This window comes from Schistocerca piceifrons, chromosome 5 (genome assembly GCF_021461385.2).
Source record: "Schistocerca piceifrons isolate TAMUIC-IGC-003096 chromosome 5, iqSchPice1.1, whole genome shotgun sequence".
Taxonomy (NCBI): Eukaryota; Metazoa; Arthropoda; class Insecta; order Orthoptera; family Acrididae; genus Schistocerca; species Schistocerca piceifrons.
This window is the reverse complement of record NC_060142.1, coordinates 163730857-163746067: the sequence shown is the minus strand read 5'-3', so window position 1 is coordinate 163746067 and position 15211 is coordinate 163730857. Positions and strand designations below refer to the sequence as shown.

At 40.5% G+C, this 15211-nt stretch overlaps 2 protein-coding genes across 2 annotated transcripts in view; both read left to right on the top strand.

Annotated features, from left to right (window-relative positions):
* The first annotated feature begins 2476 nt into the window (after positions 1–2476).
* LOC124798049 (E3 ubiquitin-protein ligase PPP1R11) overlaps positions 2477–15211 on the top strand; it is a 79797-nt gene continuing 67062 nt past the window's right edge. The window contains exon 1 of the mRNA XM_047261274.1: positions 2477–3124. Coding sequence (XP_047117230.1) covers positions 3047–3124 — 78 coding nt within the window. The 5' untranslated portion in view covers positions 2477–3046. The remainder of the gene's footprint in view (positions 3125–15211) is intronic.
* Positions 3131–14752, top strand: LOC124798048 (succinate--hydroxymethylglutarate CoA-transferase). Its single transcript, XM_047261273.1, has 2 exons — positions 3131–4344; positions 14353–14752. The coding sequence occupies exons 1-2, from the start codon at positions 3268–3270 to the stop codon at positions 14581–14583; spliced, it is 1308 nt and encodes a 435-aa protein (XP_047117229.1). The 5' UTR covers positions 3131–3267; the 3' UTR covers positions 14584–14752.

The following is a 15211-nucleotide window of genomic DNA, read 5'->3' as shown; positions in this document are numbered from 1 at the left end:
TCATCAAAACCATCTACTTGTGTCACAGCTCTCTTGCGATTTCGATGCTTTCTACGCGACATGAAAATAAATTTTCCTTAGGTTCAAAAAAATGGTTCAAATGGCTCTGAGCACTGTGGGACTTAACATCTGGGTCATCAGTCTCCTAGAACTTAATACTACTTAAACCTAACTAACCTAAGGACATCGCACACAGCCATGCTCGAGGCAGGATTCGAACCTGCGACCGTAGCGGTCACGCGGTTCCAGACTGGAGCGCCCAGAACCGCACGGCCACACCGGCCAGCCCTTAGGTTCTTCTGAGGTCTCTGACACTTTTGTTTACTATTCTCTGTACAATTCTCTTGCTGGAACGTGCTTCTGCAGTTCGTTCTTGAGTCTTCAAAATGTCAAATAGAAGTCTTACTTTCAGATTTACATTTGAAAAAGTTAGAAATGCAGGTCATAAAACTCCTGGACTGCTTGTGAAGCATCTACAGCTACATGATTACTCTGCAATGCACAATTAAGTGCCTGGCAGAAGGTTCACCTTCGAACTATTTCTCTACCATTCCACTATTGAACAGTGCGCGGGCAACACGAACACTTTAATTTTTCCGTGTGAGCTCTAATTTCTCTTATTTTATTATGGCGATCATTCCTCCCTATGTAGGTGGGCGTCAACAATGTATTTTCACACACTGAGGAGAAAGTTACCGGCTGAATTTTCATGTAAAGATCCTGCCACTACGAAAAACGCCTTTATTTTGATGACTGCCAACTCAATTCGCGTATCATTTCTGTGACAGTCTTTCCGCTACATCTGGCAGTAGTACAAAACGAGTTGCCTTCTTCGAAGTTTTTCGATCAGTCCTATCTGCTGTGGATCCCACACCGGACAGCAGTACCGCAGAAGAGAGCGGGAAAGCATGGTGTAAGTGGTCTCTTTAGTAGCCCTGTTCCATTTTCTAAGTGTTCTATCAATGAATCGCAGTCTTTGGTTTGCTTTCCGCATAATATTATCCATGTGATCGTTGCAGTTTAAGTTATTTATAATTATAATTCCTAAGTATATAGTTGAATTTACAGTCTTTAGATACATGTGTTTTACCCTGTAAACCGAAATTTTGAGGATTCCTTTTAGTACTGATGTGGATGACTTCAGACTTTTCATTATTTGCAGTCAATTGCTACTTTTCTCACCCTGCAGATTTCTTGTCTAAATCGTTTTGTAATTTGTTTTAATCTCCTGGTGACTTTATAAGTTGATAAATCACAGCACCAACTGCAAAGAATCTAGGAGGGCTGCCCACATTGACTCCTAAATCGTTTATTAGATCAGGAACTGCAGAAGGCCTACAACACTTCCTCGCAAACGCCAGATATCACTTTGTTTTATTCCATGATTTTCCATGTGACCTTCCTGACAGGAAATCACGAATCCAGTCGAACAACTAAGACGATACTCCATAGGCACACAATATAATTAAAGTTGCTTGTTAGGAACTTCACGTTTATTGCTGTCACCTGATACAGTCACTTGGAAATCATTCTAAAACGTTTACAGATGCACATTACAGCTATACTGGATCAAGAAAGTAACGTCGACATCCAAATGAATAATTCGGTCGCTCTGTGAGTGAAACTGCATTGGCGCAACATGCGAGAGAAAGATTCTCGGCGTCTGGTTTGTAACTAGCGGTTAGCCGCTCGGAGAGAGAATGAACCTTATTGACTGCTAACAGTTAACGGTAGGGATGATCAGAACGCCTTAAAATAGAGCCGTCATCCTACATGATGCGAACTATGGCTTGTGCTGGCTGTAACTACAGTTTACGCATTTCTTGGCGCGGCAGCCACACGTTTATACGATCTTCATCAAACACCAAACGTCTTCCTGAAGGTGGAGAGTCACTAATGTCAATGCGATCCTCCTTATAACGAGAAAACGTTTTCTTGCTGTGCTCTGTCCAATGGCATTATCCCCATACACGGTACAAATGTTTTTGGCTGCCTCCGCTGCTGTCAGCCCTCTATTGTACTCAAACAGAAGAATACCGGTATGTCTAAGAAGTTCAGATTTCTTCACTTGGCACTCCATTTTCTACTGTTCACAGCTCCACTCACTGTACCCAAATGACGAAGTGACAATTTGTAAACTCAAATAGCAACATGAACTATAAACAAGAAATGACAATCAATAAATAAACCCATAGTAAACGGAACATGAAAATGCAAAACACTCATTTAATACCTAGATGCAACATTTTGTACTGATATGATCCGAAATGTTTACAGAGGCTCAGTCGTCAGTGAGGTAGGTTGCAGACATTGATTCGTTGGATCGATACTGAGAAAATTTAGTTAGTCTACAAAGGAGGCTGATTACTATTCACTTGTGCGTTTCATCTTAGAATATTGCTTGAGTATAAGGCACTTGTATAAGATAGGACTAACGGGGGGGACACTGAACGTGTAGAACGATGGGCGTCACGAAATGTCATAGATTTGTTTGACTCACGTTACAGCATCACGGAAGTGTTGAAAAACCCGAATTGGGGAGGGGTACTTTAAGATAGACTACAGTTCTGCGAAAACCGACTTAAATCGTTTTGAGAACTAGTGTTAAGTGAAGAATCTGAAGAAATCATTCATCCACCTTCGTAATGCTGCCTTATAGGCTGTGAAGACAAGATTAGACGAATTATGGCAAACGCAGAGGCATTTAATTGTTCTTCTCGCACTACATACGCAATTTCGCGGGAAAAACTATATCATTTGGTACCAAGCTAAGTACTTGCAGTTCAAACAGTTAACAGCGGTATGTACCTTTTATATGTAGTATAACAGCAGAGACACATGTGTTATGTCACTTGTTCACTGACAGTGACCGGCAGTGTTTCTATATAATATGTCAGATAGTGTTTCTTTTTGACGAAGATAATCTTTGGCGAAAGTATTTTTATGGTGTCGGCAATGTACAGTTGTTTACGTTTGATACGTGCTACGACGAGTGTGTCTTGATTGTATGGTTAGTGCTGACTAGGTTTTCCTGAAGAGTGACACTATGACAGAGCAAACTCGTTCGGCTACGCCCGCCGAAGCCACTGTGACACTGGTCGAAAGCGAAGAGGATATTCAGCAGGTATGACCGTTATCTGTGTACCGTCTCTTGCGTAAGGATTATTACATTTTACGACTTGTTTGAGGAATCATTGCTTATCTTTCCACTTTAAGCGTTGAGATTTTTTAGTGTAAAGTAAGAAGGAGTCTTACATCGATATAAAAATGCTATTTCGGATTGGGAATTTGATAAAAACTCGCATCTTTTTGGACCACTGCAATTTCATCTCGTTAAATTGCAAAAAATGTTATGCAGATGTAGTGACTAATAAGGCAGGTCCGTTGGATGGCATCAGGGTACTGGATCTGTCGAGAATAATAGCGGGTCCATTTTGCACAATGATTTTAGGTGATCTGGGAGCGGAAATTATTAAAATAGAGAGACCTCAAATCGGGGACGAGTCGCGGAACTGGGGGCCTCCTTTTATCAAAGGCACTAAAGAATCTTACTACTTCCTTGCTGTAAACCGTAACAAGAAGAGTGTATGTGTTGATTTAAAATCTCCCAAAGGCCAAAAGGTTATCCATGATCTTGCAGCTAAGTGTGACGTTTTAGTTGAAAATTATGTACCAGGAAAACTAAATGAATTTAATTTAGATTATGACACAATCAAGCATGTAGCACCCAAGCTGATTTACTGCTCTATTACTGGATATGGCTCAGAAGGACCATATAGTAAAAGACCAGGATATGATGTAATAGCTGCATCTGTTGGGGGACTAATGCATATAACTGGACCACGCGGTGGAGAACCGTGTAAAGTTGGTGTTCCAATGACAGATATGGCTACAGGTTTGTATGCTCATGGTGCAATTATAGCAGCATTATTCCAGAGAGGTCGCACGGGTTTGGGACAGAAGATAGATTGTGACTTGTTATCTACTCAGGTTTCATGTCTAATTAATGTAGCAGCAAACAATTTAAATGTTGGTTTGGAAGCAGAACGCTGGGGAACAAGTCATTCAAGCATTGTGCCCTATGAATCATTTCCTACATCTGACGGATGTTATATAACAATTGGTGCTGGTAGCAACCAGCAGTTCAAAGAGCTTTGCGAAAAATTGGATTTGCCACATTTAGTGGTAGATGAACGATTCTGCAACAATGAGATGAGAGTGAAGAACAGGAAGATATTAATAGAAACGCTGAGAAATCGCTTCAAAGAGAAGTCTTTGGAAGAATGGTGTGCATTGCTTCAGGATTCATCATTTCCAAATGGTCCAATCAACAGTATTTCCAAGGTGAGTGTTCATTCCATGTTTGCATAGAAATGTAATGATATTTCATGAATTCCTGAAGTTGATTGTATTTAGTGAAAGTAGATCTTAATCTAGGTATTGCAAGCTGTTCTTTAGTATGTAATGGCCAGACAGCATTATCCAGATGATGTGTTTCTGCAGTTACAGTATAAAGTATCATTTTCTTGTATTTTGAATTGGCGCAATTGGTTGGTTGATTTGGGGAGGATACAAACCACAAGGCCATTGATCCCAGGATGGAATTTACGAATGCTGTTGAAGAAAGTGGAATTGATAGCAAAGAAGGAATTTTTGAGGTACCGTTGTTAGTACAGGAGTGGGGACTAGTGTAGCAGGGGATACAACCCGTCGGCTTTGGACATTGACGTCACAAGTCGCCAATCGAGAAGCGATTCTTCTTAGTGTTGTAGCTCCCTTCAGTGGCTGATAAGTGTTTTTTGGCTTTTAAAAAAAAATCTCACGAGATAGAATAAACAGATCCACTTTATTAAGCAATCAGTAAAAAAACGAAACTGAAACATAACAGCAAAAGCGAAAATGGTAAACTGCTATCTGGCGACTTGTGACGTCATTGTCCGAAGCCGACGGGTTGTATCCCCTGCTGCACTAGACCCCAGGAGTGAATTTGGGATATTCTAGAAATTGATTAACATTCTCAGTCCATGAGAAAAATCTTTTTTTACCATTAGTGATCAGGTCAATTGCATTTATGTAACTTAGTGTATTGAAGGAATGTAGTGTTTGCAGTTCTTTGGTAAAGAAAGAAACATATTGAAAAAGCAAGAAAGTATGTGATTTTGCATGATAAAAAGTAAACTACTCCAAGCTTTATTTAATGGAATAAAATCAGTTAAAAATGCTTAAATAATTGTAAACATGAATGTTATGTAACATAAATTAAAATTTGTAGTGGTTTGTGCTTTAAATATTGGTTTGAAGATAAGGGTCCCAGAGACCACACCTCATAGTATACTTTACAGAAAAGTAGCCTCATGAGTAAAATGTTAAAAAGGAAGGCCACGGATAAGAGGGAACTGCCTGCTTTGAGGACAAGAGGAGAAGAAGGAAGGGGATTTCAGCAGAATGAGTAGGTCAAAGATAATACTTGTACATTGGTAAGCACTGGACCAGCTTCAATCCAGAGGTAACAGACTGTGAACTGATTGTAGAGTACAAGGAGAACAAAGATAAAAAAGTAAAAAGCAATCAAGAAATCAATTAAATAATACAGAATAAATAAAAAAAACATGCTAAAAGAGAGGGAATTGTATATTAATAAATGCCTGTGTCAAAATGCAAAGATATGTTGGAGGACAAGTTCCAGTCTTCAGAGTTCATAGAAAATAGTATTGGGTAGGAGAATCGAAATAGCATGTGCTGTGTGGCAGGCACTGAGTCCCCTTGAGCCACATGATAGAGCGTGGTCACCGCTGTATTTTGGGTGTCTGCAAGGTGGACAGTTCTTCTATGTTGGTTCATCTGCTCAACCAGCTTAGTGGCAGTCATTCCTATAGAAAATATTGTACACTTGGCAGATGTTAGTTGGTAAACAACATGCATGATTTCCCAAGTTGCTCTGTCTTTGATACTCAGGATTTACCAGTGATTGGCTGAAGAAAGTGGTATCGTGCATTATTAGACAGACTTTAGAGTGGCAGTGATGGCAGAGGTAGGAGCTGCGGGGTATATATAATGATAAGGAAATGTCATAAGCTTTATCAGTGATGTTACAGAGGTTAGAGATTGACAGAAGGCAATGGTAAGTGGTGTGGGGAGGTTGTCATTGAGAGAGAGTATTTCATTTCAGGTATTGATGAGAGGGAGTCGTAGCCTTTATACTTTTTTTTATGAAAATGATACCTATTCCTGTGTCCACATTGGATCTAGATGAGTATCAGCTAGTTTATGACCACTTCCTTGAAGTATTTTTTTCCCCCTCTCTTCTGTGGTTTTTTGGTGTTTGAATATCCAAGTTACGTAATTTTCTTCCTAGCACATGAGAGATTTGAAACAAGTAACAGTTAAATTTGTTTTGTTTTCCACTCCCTATATTCAAATCTGTATGTAGAGCACTATTCTTATGTGAAATAATTATTAAGTGGCAAGGATTACAATCAGAGGGGTGCTGGTGAATAGTAGTCAGCAGCTTGTAGGATATTTGTGTTACAGAATCCTTTTACAAAGTTCCTTTTCCACTGGAGTATTATATGTAAATTTTGCTCCATTTCTCCAACATGAGAAATTGCTTATGTTTGTTAGCACTGTAATAGGATAAAGTACAATCCGTTAAAATAAAAAATGTCCCACATTCGTACAGGTATTGTTCAGACCTAGAATAAATGTCATGTAAACATACGTTTAGTAACAACAGGTAGTTGAGATGTGGGTAATCCTGTCATGTGATAACCATTTAGCATTTGAAACTGCAGGGAGGTCCCAAGTGGTACCACTATTTTTATGAATAATTCACTTCTTCTTTTCAAAGAATCAAGTTGCATGAATACATGGGAGATACATTACTGTAATGTGTCCAAATATGCCAGAATCATTAAATGTCCATATAACTAGAAATCAAGTAGATGAGTCAATTGAATGGGAAGGTGGGTCGACTGAAGCGTCTGATCCCACCTGTCGGCTTTGACCCGTGACGTAAGGCTGTTGTGGTGTGTGATGTCACGACGGTGCGGAATTTAGTTTGTGAGAGTGGCATGTTTGTAGGTGTCGTTTCGATGCGATCGGTGGTGCTCTCTGGTGGTGTGTTAGGTGATGTTTTTGGTTTAGTTTGCAAGTGTGGCGTTGTGTGGGAATTTTGATAAATTGCTTTTTCTGTGTATTTGGTAGGTATGGATATGACTGGCAGGGTCAACAGTTTTCGGTTGTTGGCTATGATGGGGGACAGTGTGTTGTCTCTAATAAAATTTCTTCAACTATTCGGATTTTTGGATGAAGTCGTGAAGTGTTCAGTATGTCGTGAAGAAATGAGGCTTACTTAAACTTCCGGCGTCTCGGACAAAGGGTGGCTGTATGTGGAGATGTCATAAGGATAACAGGTCAAGGGAAGTGTTCGATCCCAATGTGTGGCTGTGAATGTAGGTATTGGTATCGGGAGATGTTTTTGAGCTATATAGGTCAAGGAAATGTTAGGTCCTAATTTATGGGATCAGTAGCTGCTGTTGAGCTATGTAGGTCAAGGGAAGTGTCCGATTCCAGATGATATTGTATTTTGTGGTATTTGGGGAGTTCTGTGATGTTGGTTTTTTTCGTCGTTTTGTAAGGGGGTGCGTGTCTAAATTTGTTTATATTTAGTTTGTCCCAACCCAAAAACCCCCTATTTCCCGCGCTTGTCCCGTTAGTGTCATTAGGCTTTTTGTGGAACATGTGTGTGTTTGTTTTTCAATGTATTTTCGTCCTCATAATGGGTATGTAACGACTTTATATGCACCATATTGGAATCGTGGTTTATGGTCGTTTCTGCCATATTTGAGACGTCATGGGTCAAAGCGGACGGGCGGGATCGGACGCTTCCGTATTTCTGGGAAGGCTATACTAATGGCCATCCTTGGCCAATGAATCACTCATTACATTATTAGGTTGGTGTGATGCGTAGGAATTGGTCGGTGAATCAGACCTGTAACATTTCTGCAAGAGTAATGCTCTTCAGTAATGTGGGTAATTTGTTATTGTATTTTATGGGCTGTAAGATGCTCCTTAATTTTTAAGCATTTTTTTTAAATAACACATTTACCATTCTTATTATTAGATTGCAGAGCCAGACTAAAAAAAAATACTTTTAAACCCCCCGAAAATCGTCATCTCCAAGTTTTGGCTGTTTTGCATTCACTCCTCTATTTGCACATTTAGTCTTCCCCATATTTTTTTTTTTTTTTTTTTTTTCAGTTGCTCTTTACTGGCTCGCCAGTCAGAAATGGTATTTTCTTTGGTGGAGGGCTGAAATGCTGCTCTGTTTCCATATTCTTCTGCATATGATAGTACTTTCAGTTTATAGCCCATGTCATATGAATACCTTTCATTTTTTCCATTATGAAACTAGCTGCTAACAAAGGTATTGTACTGTTGCCGATGTCACAACTCACTTTTTGTTAAAGTTCACTAGCATCTTAGACTGCAGTGACTCATCGTAGGCTAGACACTGTTCTGTATTTGTGATGACAGGTGAGAGGGAGACAGTGTTATCAAACTTGTGAACCCCACAACTCATGTTCGTTGCTTCGGTGCACTGCTCAATTGAATCCATTGTTGCCAAATAGAGAGAGGTTTCCCGCAGCATTGAATATACACTAAAGAGCCATAGAAACTGGTACACCTTCCTAATCTAGTGTAGTGCCCCCATGAGCATGCAGAAGTGCCATAGCACAATGTGGCATGGGTTCGACTAATGTCTGAAGCAGTGCTGGAGGAAATTGACACTGTGAATCCTGCAGAGCTGTCCATAAGAGTATGAGGGAGTGAAGATATCTTCTGAACAGCATGTTGCAAGGCATCCCAGATATGCTCAATAATGTTCATGTCTGAGGAGTATGGTGGCCAACGGAAGTGTTTAAACTCAGAAGAGCATTCCTGGAGCCATTCTGGATGAATGTGTGTCGCATTGTCCTGCGGCAATCGCCCGAGTCTGTCAGAATGCATAATGGATCTCAATGGACGCAGGTGATCACACAGGATGCTTACGTATGTGTTACCTGTCAAGAGTCGTATCTAGATATATCAGGGGTCCCATATCACTCCATCTGCACTTGCCCCAGGTCATTACGGGGCCTCCACCAGCTTGAACAGTCCCCTGCTGACATGCAGGGTCCATAGATTTGATGAGGTTGTCTCCATACCCTTACACATCCATCTGCTCGATACAATTTGAAACGAGACTTGTCTGACCGGGTAGCATGTTTTCATTCATCAACAGTCCGATGTCGGTGTTGATGGGCACAGGCGAGGTGTAAAGCTTTGTGTAGTGCAATTGTCAAAGTACATGAGTGGGCCTTTGGCTCTGAAAGCCCACATTGATGATGTTTTGTTGAATGGTTCACACACTGACACTTGTTGATGGCCCAGCATTGAAATCTGCAGCAATTTGCGGAAGGGTTGCACTTCTGTCATGTTGAACATTCTCTTCAGTCATTGTTGGTCCCATTCTTGCAGGATCTTTTTCTGTCAGAGATTTGATGTTTCGCCGGATTCCTGATATTCACAGTATATTCATGAAACGGTTGTACATGAAATCCCACTTCATTGCTACCACGGAGATGCTGTGTCCCATCGCTCATGCGCTGACTGTAACACTATGTTCAAACTCACTTAACTCTTGATAACCTGCCATTGTAGCAGCAGCAATTGATCTAATAACTGTGCCTGAGACTTGTTGTCTAATGTAGCCATTGCCAACTGCAGTGCTGTATTGTGCCTGTTTACATCTCTCTGTATTTGAATACACAAGCCTATACCAGTTTCTTTGGCACTCCAGTGTAGATGTAATAACTGCTCATTGAGAATTGACTATGTAAGAATGTGATTGGCAGCTCCAACAGCACACTTGTTTAAAGATCTTATTGCTTCTTGCAGCACTTCCTAGACAATATGTAATGTGTACACTGTGTTAAGACTGCCAATATCCTTTCCTTGTTGCAAATAATCTCATATTTACAAATTGCTTGAATGTGCTACTGAGTATTTGAATGCCCTGCTGAATATTTTTTTTTACAAAGAAAGTGGCACTATGGTTAGTGTTAGGCAAACATGAGACAAGCCTCTCATTTGGCCAAACCATGTCTGCCATTTCTCACTGGGGATAATAAGACTCCATTGCAAAATGCCCATTATTAACACTGCAATGCCCATTATTAACACTGCAAGGAATCACTAATAATTTTCTGAAACCAGCCATGTCAGTATGCCACAATTACTGATGGGAGAGACAGTTTTACATGTCATGACCAATGTCATCACCACAGTCAGTGGACTAAATATTGAGGCAAACTGCCAATTAGAAATGAGCAGTGTACTTCAGTTGGAAGATTACTGACTACTGTGTATATTTGGCACACAGAAAACCACCAATATTTTATTGTACGTTTCCATCCAGGCATAGTCTGATAGGTGTCTATTTTGCCTAGTTTTGTACTATATCAACTCTTGTAAGACTATGGAACAATTTTTAAAACACTTTGTTTTATCCATCACAGTACCCTTTTTAAGGTGTAACTGTATTTATTGGATACTGCTTTCTATTGAACGTCATCTACAATTTTATAAAAATGTTCAGTACCAAACAACCACTTGTCCACCAAGAAACAGTGTAATGTAGCAACTACATTAACTCTACCCCCTCGTGTTTTTCACTTTCAACTTCATTTAAAAACTTAAGAATAATATTTATACTAATAAAACCATAAGGGCTTTGCCCATAATTAAACTGAAACAATTCATGCCAAATGTAACCTGACATAAATTGTTTTATTTTCTTTCTTGTCCAGACAGACATAAACAAGAGAACTCTGACATTGGGCAGGCGTACCGGTACATCAGAACGATATATGTAGAAGGCTCTAAGTCTCACAGAGTGGGCAGATGCACTAGCTGACATGGCTTGAAGTGCATAGTAAAGTAAAACGCTTCTAGTAGCTTCTAGAACCAATCCAGCATAGGAATACCTTTCAAGTAGCAAGAAAGCATGCAAGATTGATATTTCTGCAGGCAACCCCCATATGACTTTGATGTGCGATATTGCGGGTTATCGTCATCGGAATAAAATAGTCCCAATTATTCTTAGTCCCTCAGGCTGAGAAAAATATAATTTAAGGTAATTGATGATAGTGCTTGAGAAAACTATGTCCTCTCGTACATGTCTTATTCTTTCATTTAGCTTATGAATTGAGTGATTACCTGATTACTGATCCACATGGAGGTATAGGTACCGTGGAGGTGGTGCCTGCTTAGGGGTTGGCGCACTCTATCCAGAGGATCGCTTCTGGACTGTGACTGAGGCCAGACTCATATCTGACTGCTCTGTATTCTACTATTAATAGACAGCAGTAAACGAGTGCGTGGGGAAGTGACTTTGATTATGTGATACAAAGTTTCATTAAACTGTGACAAACTTAGAACATTAATAGAATTGTGTACCATAATCAGTATGTTGTCTCATCGTCATCTGTAAATGATCTAATGCATGGCTCCGTGCTGATGTGAATTTCCGATATGTCATCAAAAGTACAGCATGTAAGATGCCAACTGGTTGTGTGTGTATAACAGAATCCCAATTCAGTGTTTCATGTTTGAATGTGTAGGCAAGTGAATGCAATTGTAATTTCATTATTACGAGACCCGCATGGTGGTGCAAAATTAACTACTTAAGATTACTCTGAATGAAACCAATATCCTAATTCTGTTTGCTTCCAGTATAGACAAATTATATTAGAGGTGGCTAATGTACGAGGGCAGTTCAATAAGTAATGCAACACATTTTTTTTCTGAAACAGGGGTTGTTTTATTCAGCATTGAAATACACCAGGTTATTCCCCAATCTTTTAGCTACACAACACTATTTTTCAACGTAATCTCCATTCAATACTACAGCCTTACGCCACCTTGAAATGAGGGCCTGTATGCCCGCACGGTACCATTCCACTGGTCGATGTCGGAGCCAACGTCGTACTGCATCAATAACTTCTTCATCATCCGCGTAGTGCCTCCCACGGATTGCGTCCTTCATTGGGCCAAACATGTGGAAATCCGAGGGTGCGAGATCGAGGCTGTAGGGTGCATGAGGAAGAACAGTCCACTGAAGTTTTGTGAGCTCCTCTCGGGTGCGAAGACTTGTGTGAGGTCTTGCGTTGTCATGAAGAAGGAGAAGTTCGTTCAGATTTTTGTGCCTACGAACACGCTGAAGTCGTTTCTTCAATTTCTGAAGAGTAGCACAATACACTTCAGAGTTGATCGTTTGACCATGGGAAGGACATCGAACAGAATAACCCCTTCAGCGTCCCAGAAGACTGTAACCATGACTTTACCGGCTGAGGGTATGGCTTTAAACTTTTTCTTGGTAGGGGAGTGGGTGTGGCGCCACTCCATTGATTGCCGTTTTGTTTCAGTTTCGAAGTGATGAACCCATGTTTCATCGCCTGTAACAATCTTTGACAAGAAATTGTCACCCTCAGCCACATGACGAGCAAGCAATTCCGCACAGATGGTTCTCCTTTGCTCGTTATGGTGTTCGGTTAGACAACGAGGGACCCAGCGGGAACAAACCTTTGAATATCCCAACTGGTGAACAATTGTGACAGCACTACCAACAGAGATGTCAAGTTGAGCACTGAGTTATTTGATGGTGATCCGTCGATCATCTCGAACGAGTGTGTTCGCACACTCCGCCATTGCAGGAGTCACAGCTGTGCACGGCCGGCCCGCACGCGGGAGGTCAGACAGTCTTGCTTGACCTTGCGGCGATGATGACACACGCTTTGCCCAACGACTCACCGTGCTTTTGTCCACTGCCAGATCACCGTAGACATTCTGCAAGCGCCTATGAATATCTGAGATGCCCTGGTTTTCCGCCAAAAGAAACTCGATCACTGCCCGTTGTTTGCAACGCACATCCGTTACAGACGCCATTTTAACAGCTCCGTACAGCGCTGCCACCTGTCGGAAGTCAATGAAACTATACGAGACGAAGCGGGAATGTTTGAAAATATTCCACAAGAAATTTCCGGTTTTTTCAACCAAAATTGGCCGAGAAAAAAAATGTGTTGCATTACTTATTGAACTGCCCTCGTATATCAGATTTATCAGTCGTGCGGCCTAATTCATAGTGAAGAATAATATCTACGTGAATAGTGGATGTGTCATCACATAGCGTGGAAGGGAAGACATTAGATTGATGCCCTGTCATTCATGTGTTCTCAGATTCAACAATAGGTACCAAATACTACTGTAATAGCGATCTCTTGCAGATGTAACGTGTGCTCTCTTAGAGGACACTGCTCCTCTCAATTACATTTCAGTTATCATGGTAGATCCATTTTCTTATTTACAACAAACCTTTCCATTTCCACAATTACTTTATTTAGTTGTTTCTTCCCACAAGAGGTTAGTGAGTATGTCAAGAGCAGAACTGTCTTTGAGGGCAACATATCTTCACGAAGTATAAAGGTCATGGCGTGTCGCGCTTGCAACAGTTAACAAACGTTAGGCGGCCATTGCTCGCTGCATGCTTTAATTTGTTTGACACCCCTGATCTCAAGTGACTAACCACTGGCACTGATACATAGCAACGACAATCAAATTTTTTTTCAATCATGTTACAGCATTTGGTTCAGGCACCATGGTAGTCAACGAAATAAATGTCTGAGTAACAACCATCTCCATTGAGGCTTCTAACTTCCAGCAGGACGGTGTCTGTTGGTTACAGTTTATTCATCCAAGGATCATTTTACATTAATATGATTTGTCAGCTCAGTACAAGGAAATTATAAGTTGTGTGTGCAGACATATAAAAATATGCATGTGTGTTTAATGAGCAGTGGACAGATGATTGGCCTTGGACGTGTCAGTCAGATAGAGCATGAACTTACATCCTTCCATTTTGAGGCCAGTGTAACATTCAACTTACACCAAGGGTGCAATGCTCTTATGTTTGTACCTGTTTGGAACAATTTAGTTAGTTTAGTGTTACAATGTTGTATTCCTATGGAACTCGAAGATTAGCTACCTGCATCATCTGGTCTGAGACTGGCATAACTCCAAATTAATGAGTAAAATCCTTTCAGTTTTCAAACTACATCTATTTGAAAAGAATTATTGAATTTTCTATAACTGTCACTGATCGTTAAATTCTGAAGATGGTGATTGATACATCTGTGAAACATTTGAGAATTTTGAGTTGAAGTGGCTTTGAAAACTGAGGAGTGATATTTTTTAATGCTGTCACGAAAGATTTGGAGGAAGTGTTCTGAATTAGTGTTGCATCTAATGTTCCAGGTCATGGCTGATCCTCATATCAAGCATATTAACCTGATAAAGGAAATGGAGCATCCATCGGGTGAGAAGATAAGACTAGTGGGTCCTCCAGTGAAATTCAGTGACTGCAGAAATGAAATTAGCCTTCCACCACCTTGCTTAGGTCAACACACATCTGAAGTTCTGAAAGAATTGTTAGATTATTCTGATGTTGAGATTCAGTCTCTGCAGAATTGTGGGGCAATTAGCTGATTGTGGAGACTGTCAAAGGAAGCAGACAGACAGTACTCATGTAAGAACTGTGTGAGCTGTTTTAAAGATTTTGTTCATATTTTGTGCAATGATCCATAGTTGTTTTATATATAAAATGTTGTAGGCAATGGCATGTATCATATAATGTAAAAGTGTATGTAAAAAAGATAAGAATAAATGTATGTCATAAATAACTTAAGATCTTGTTTTTTCCGTCCTCTCATTGTGAGACGTTCAGTAAAGTATTCTTGGAAGTTTGTGTGGAGCAGCTTTACAAAAGAATATCATATAATCTCTCTCTCTCTCTCTCTCTCTCTCTCTCTCTCTCTCTCTCTCTCTCTCTCTCTCTCTCTCTCTCTCCCCCCCCCCCCTCTCTCTCCTCTCTCCCCACCTCTCTCCCCCCCTCTCTCCCTCCTCCCCGCCCCCTTTTCATGTACAAGGGGGAGGGCCAGGCTAGATGGATCATATTCAAAGTAAAATTTGTATGTTAGATATGATACATTCATGCCAAAGGAATGTGAACCAAAGTTATAATATTGTCACGTAGTGTACCAGTTAAGTAGAAAAACTAACACTTCACACTGAAAGCACAGGTGTAAAGCACACACAAAAGTACATGTGGAGCTGA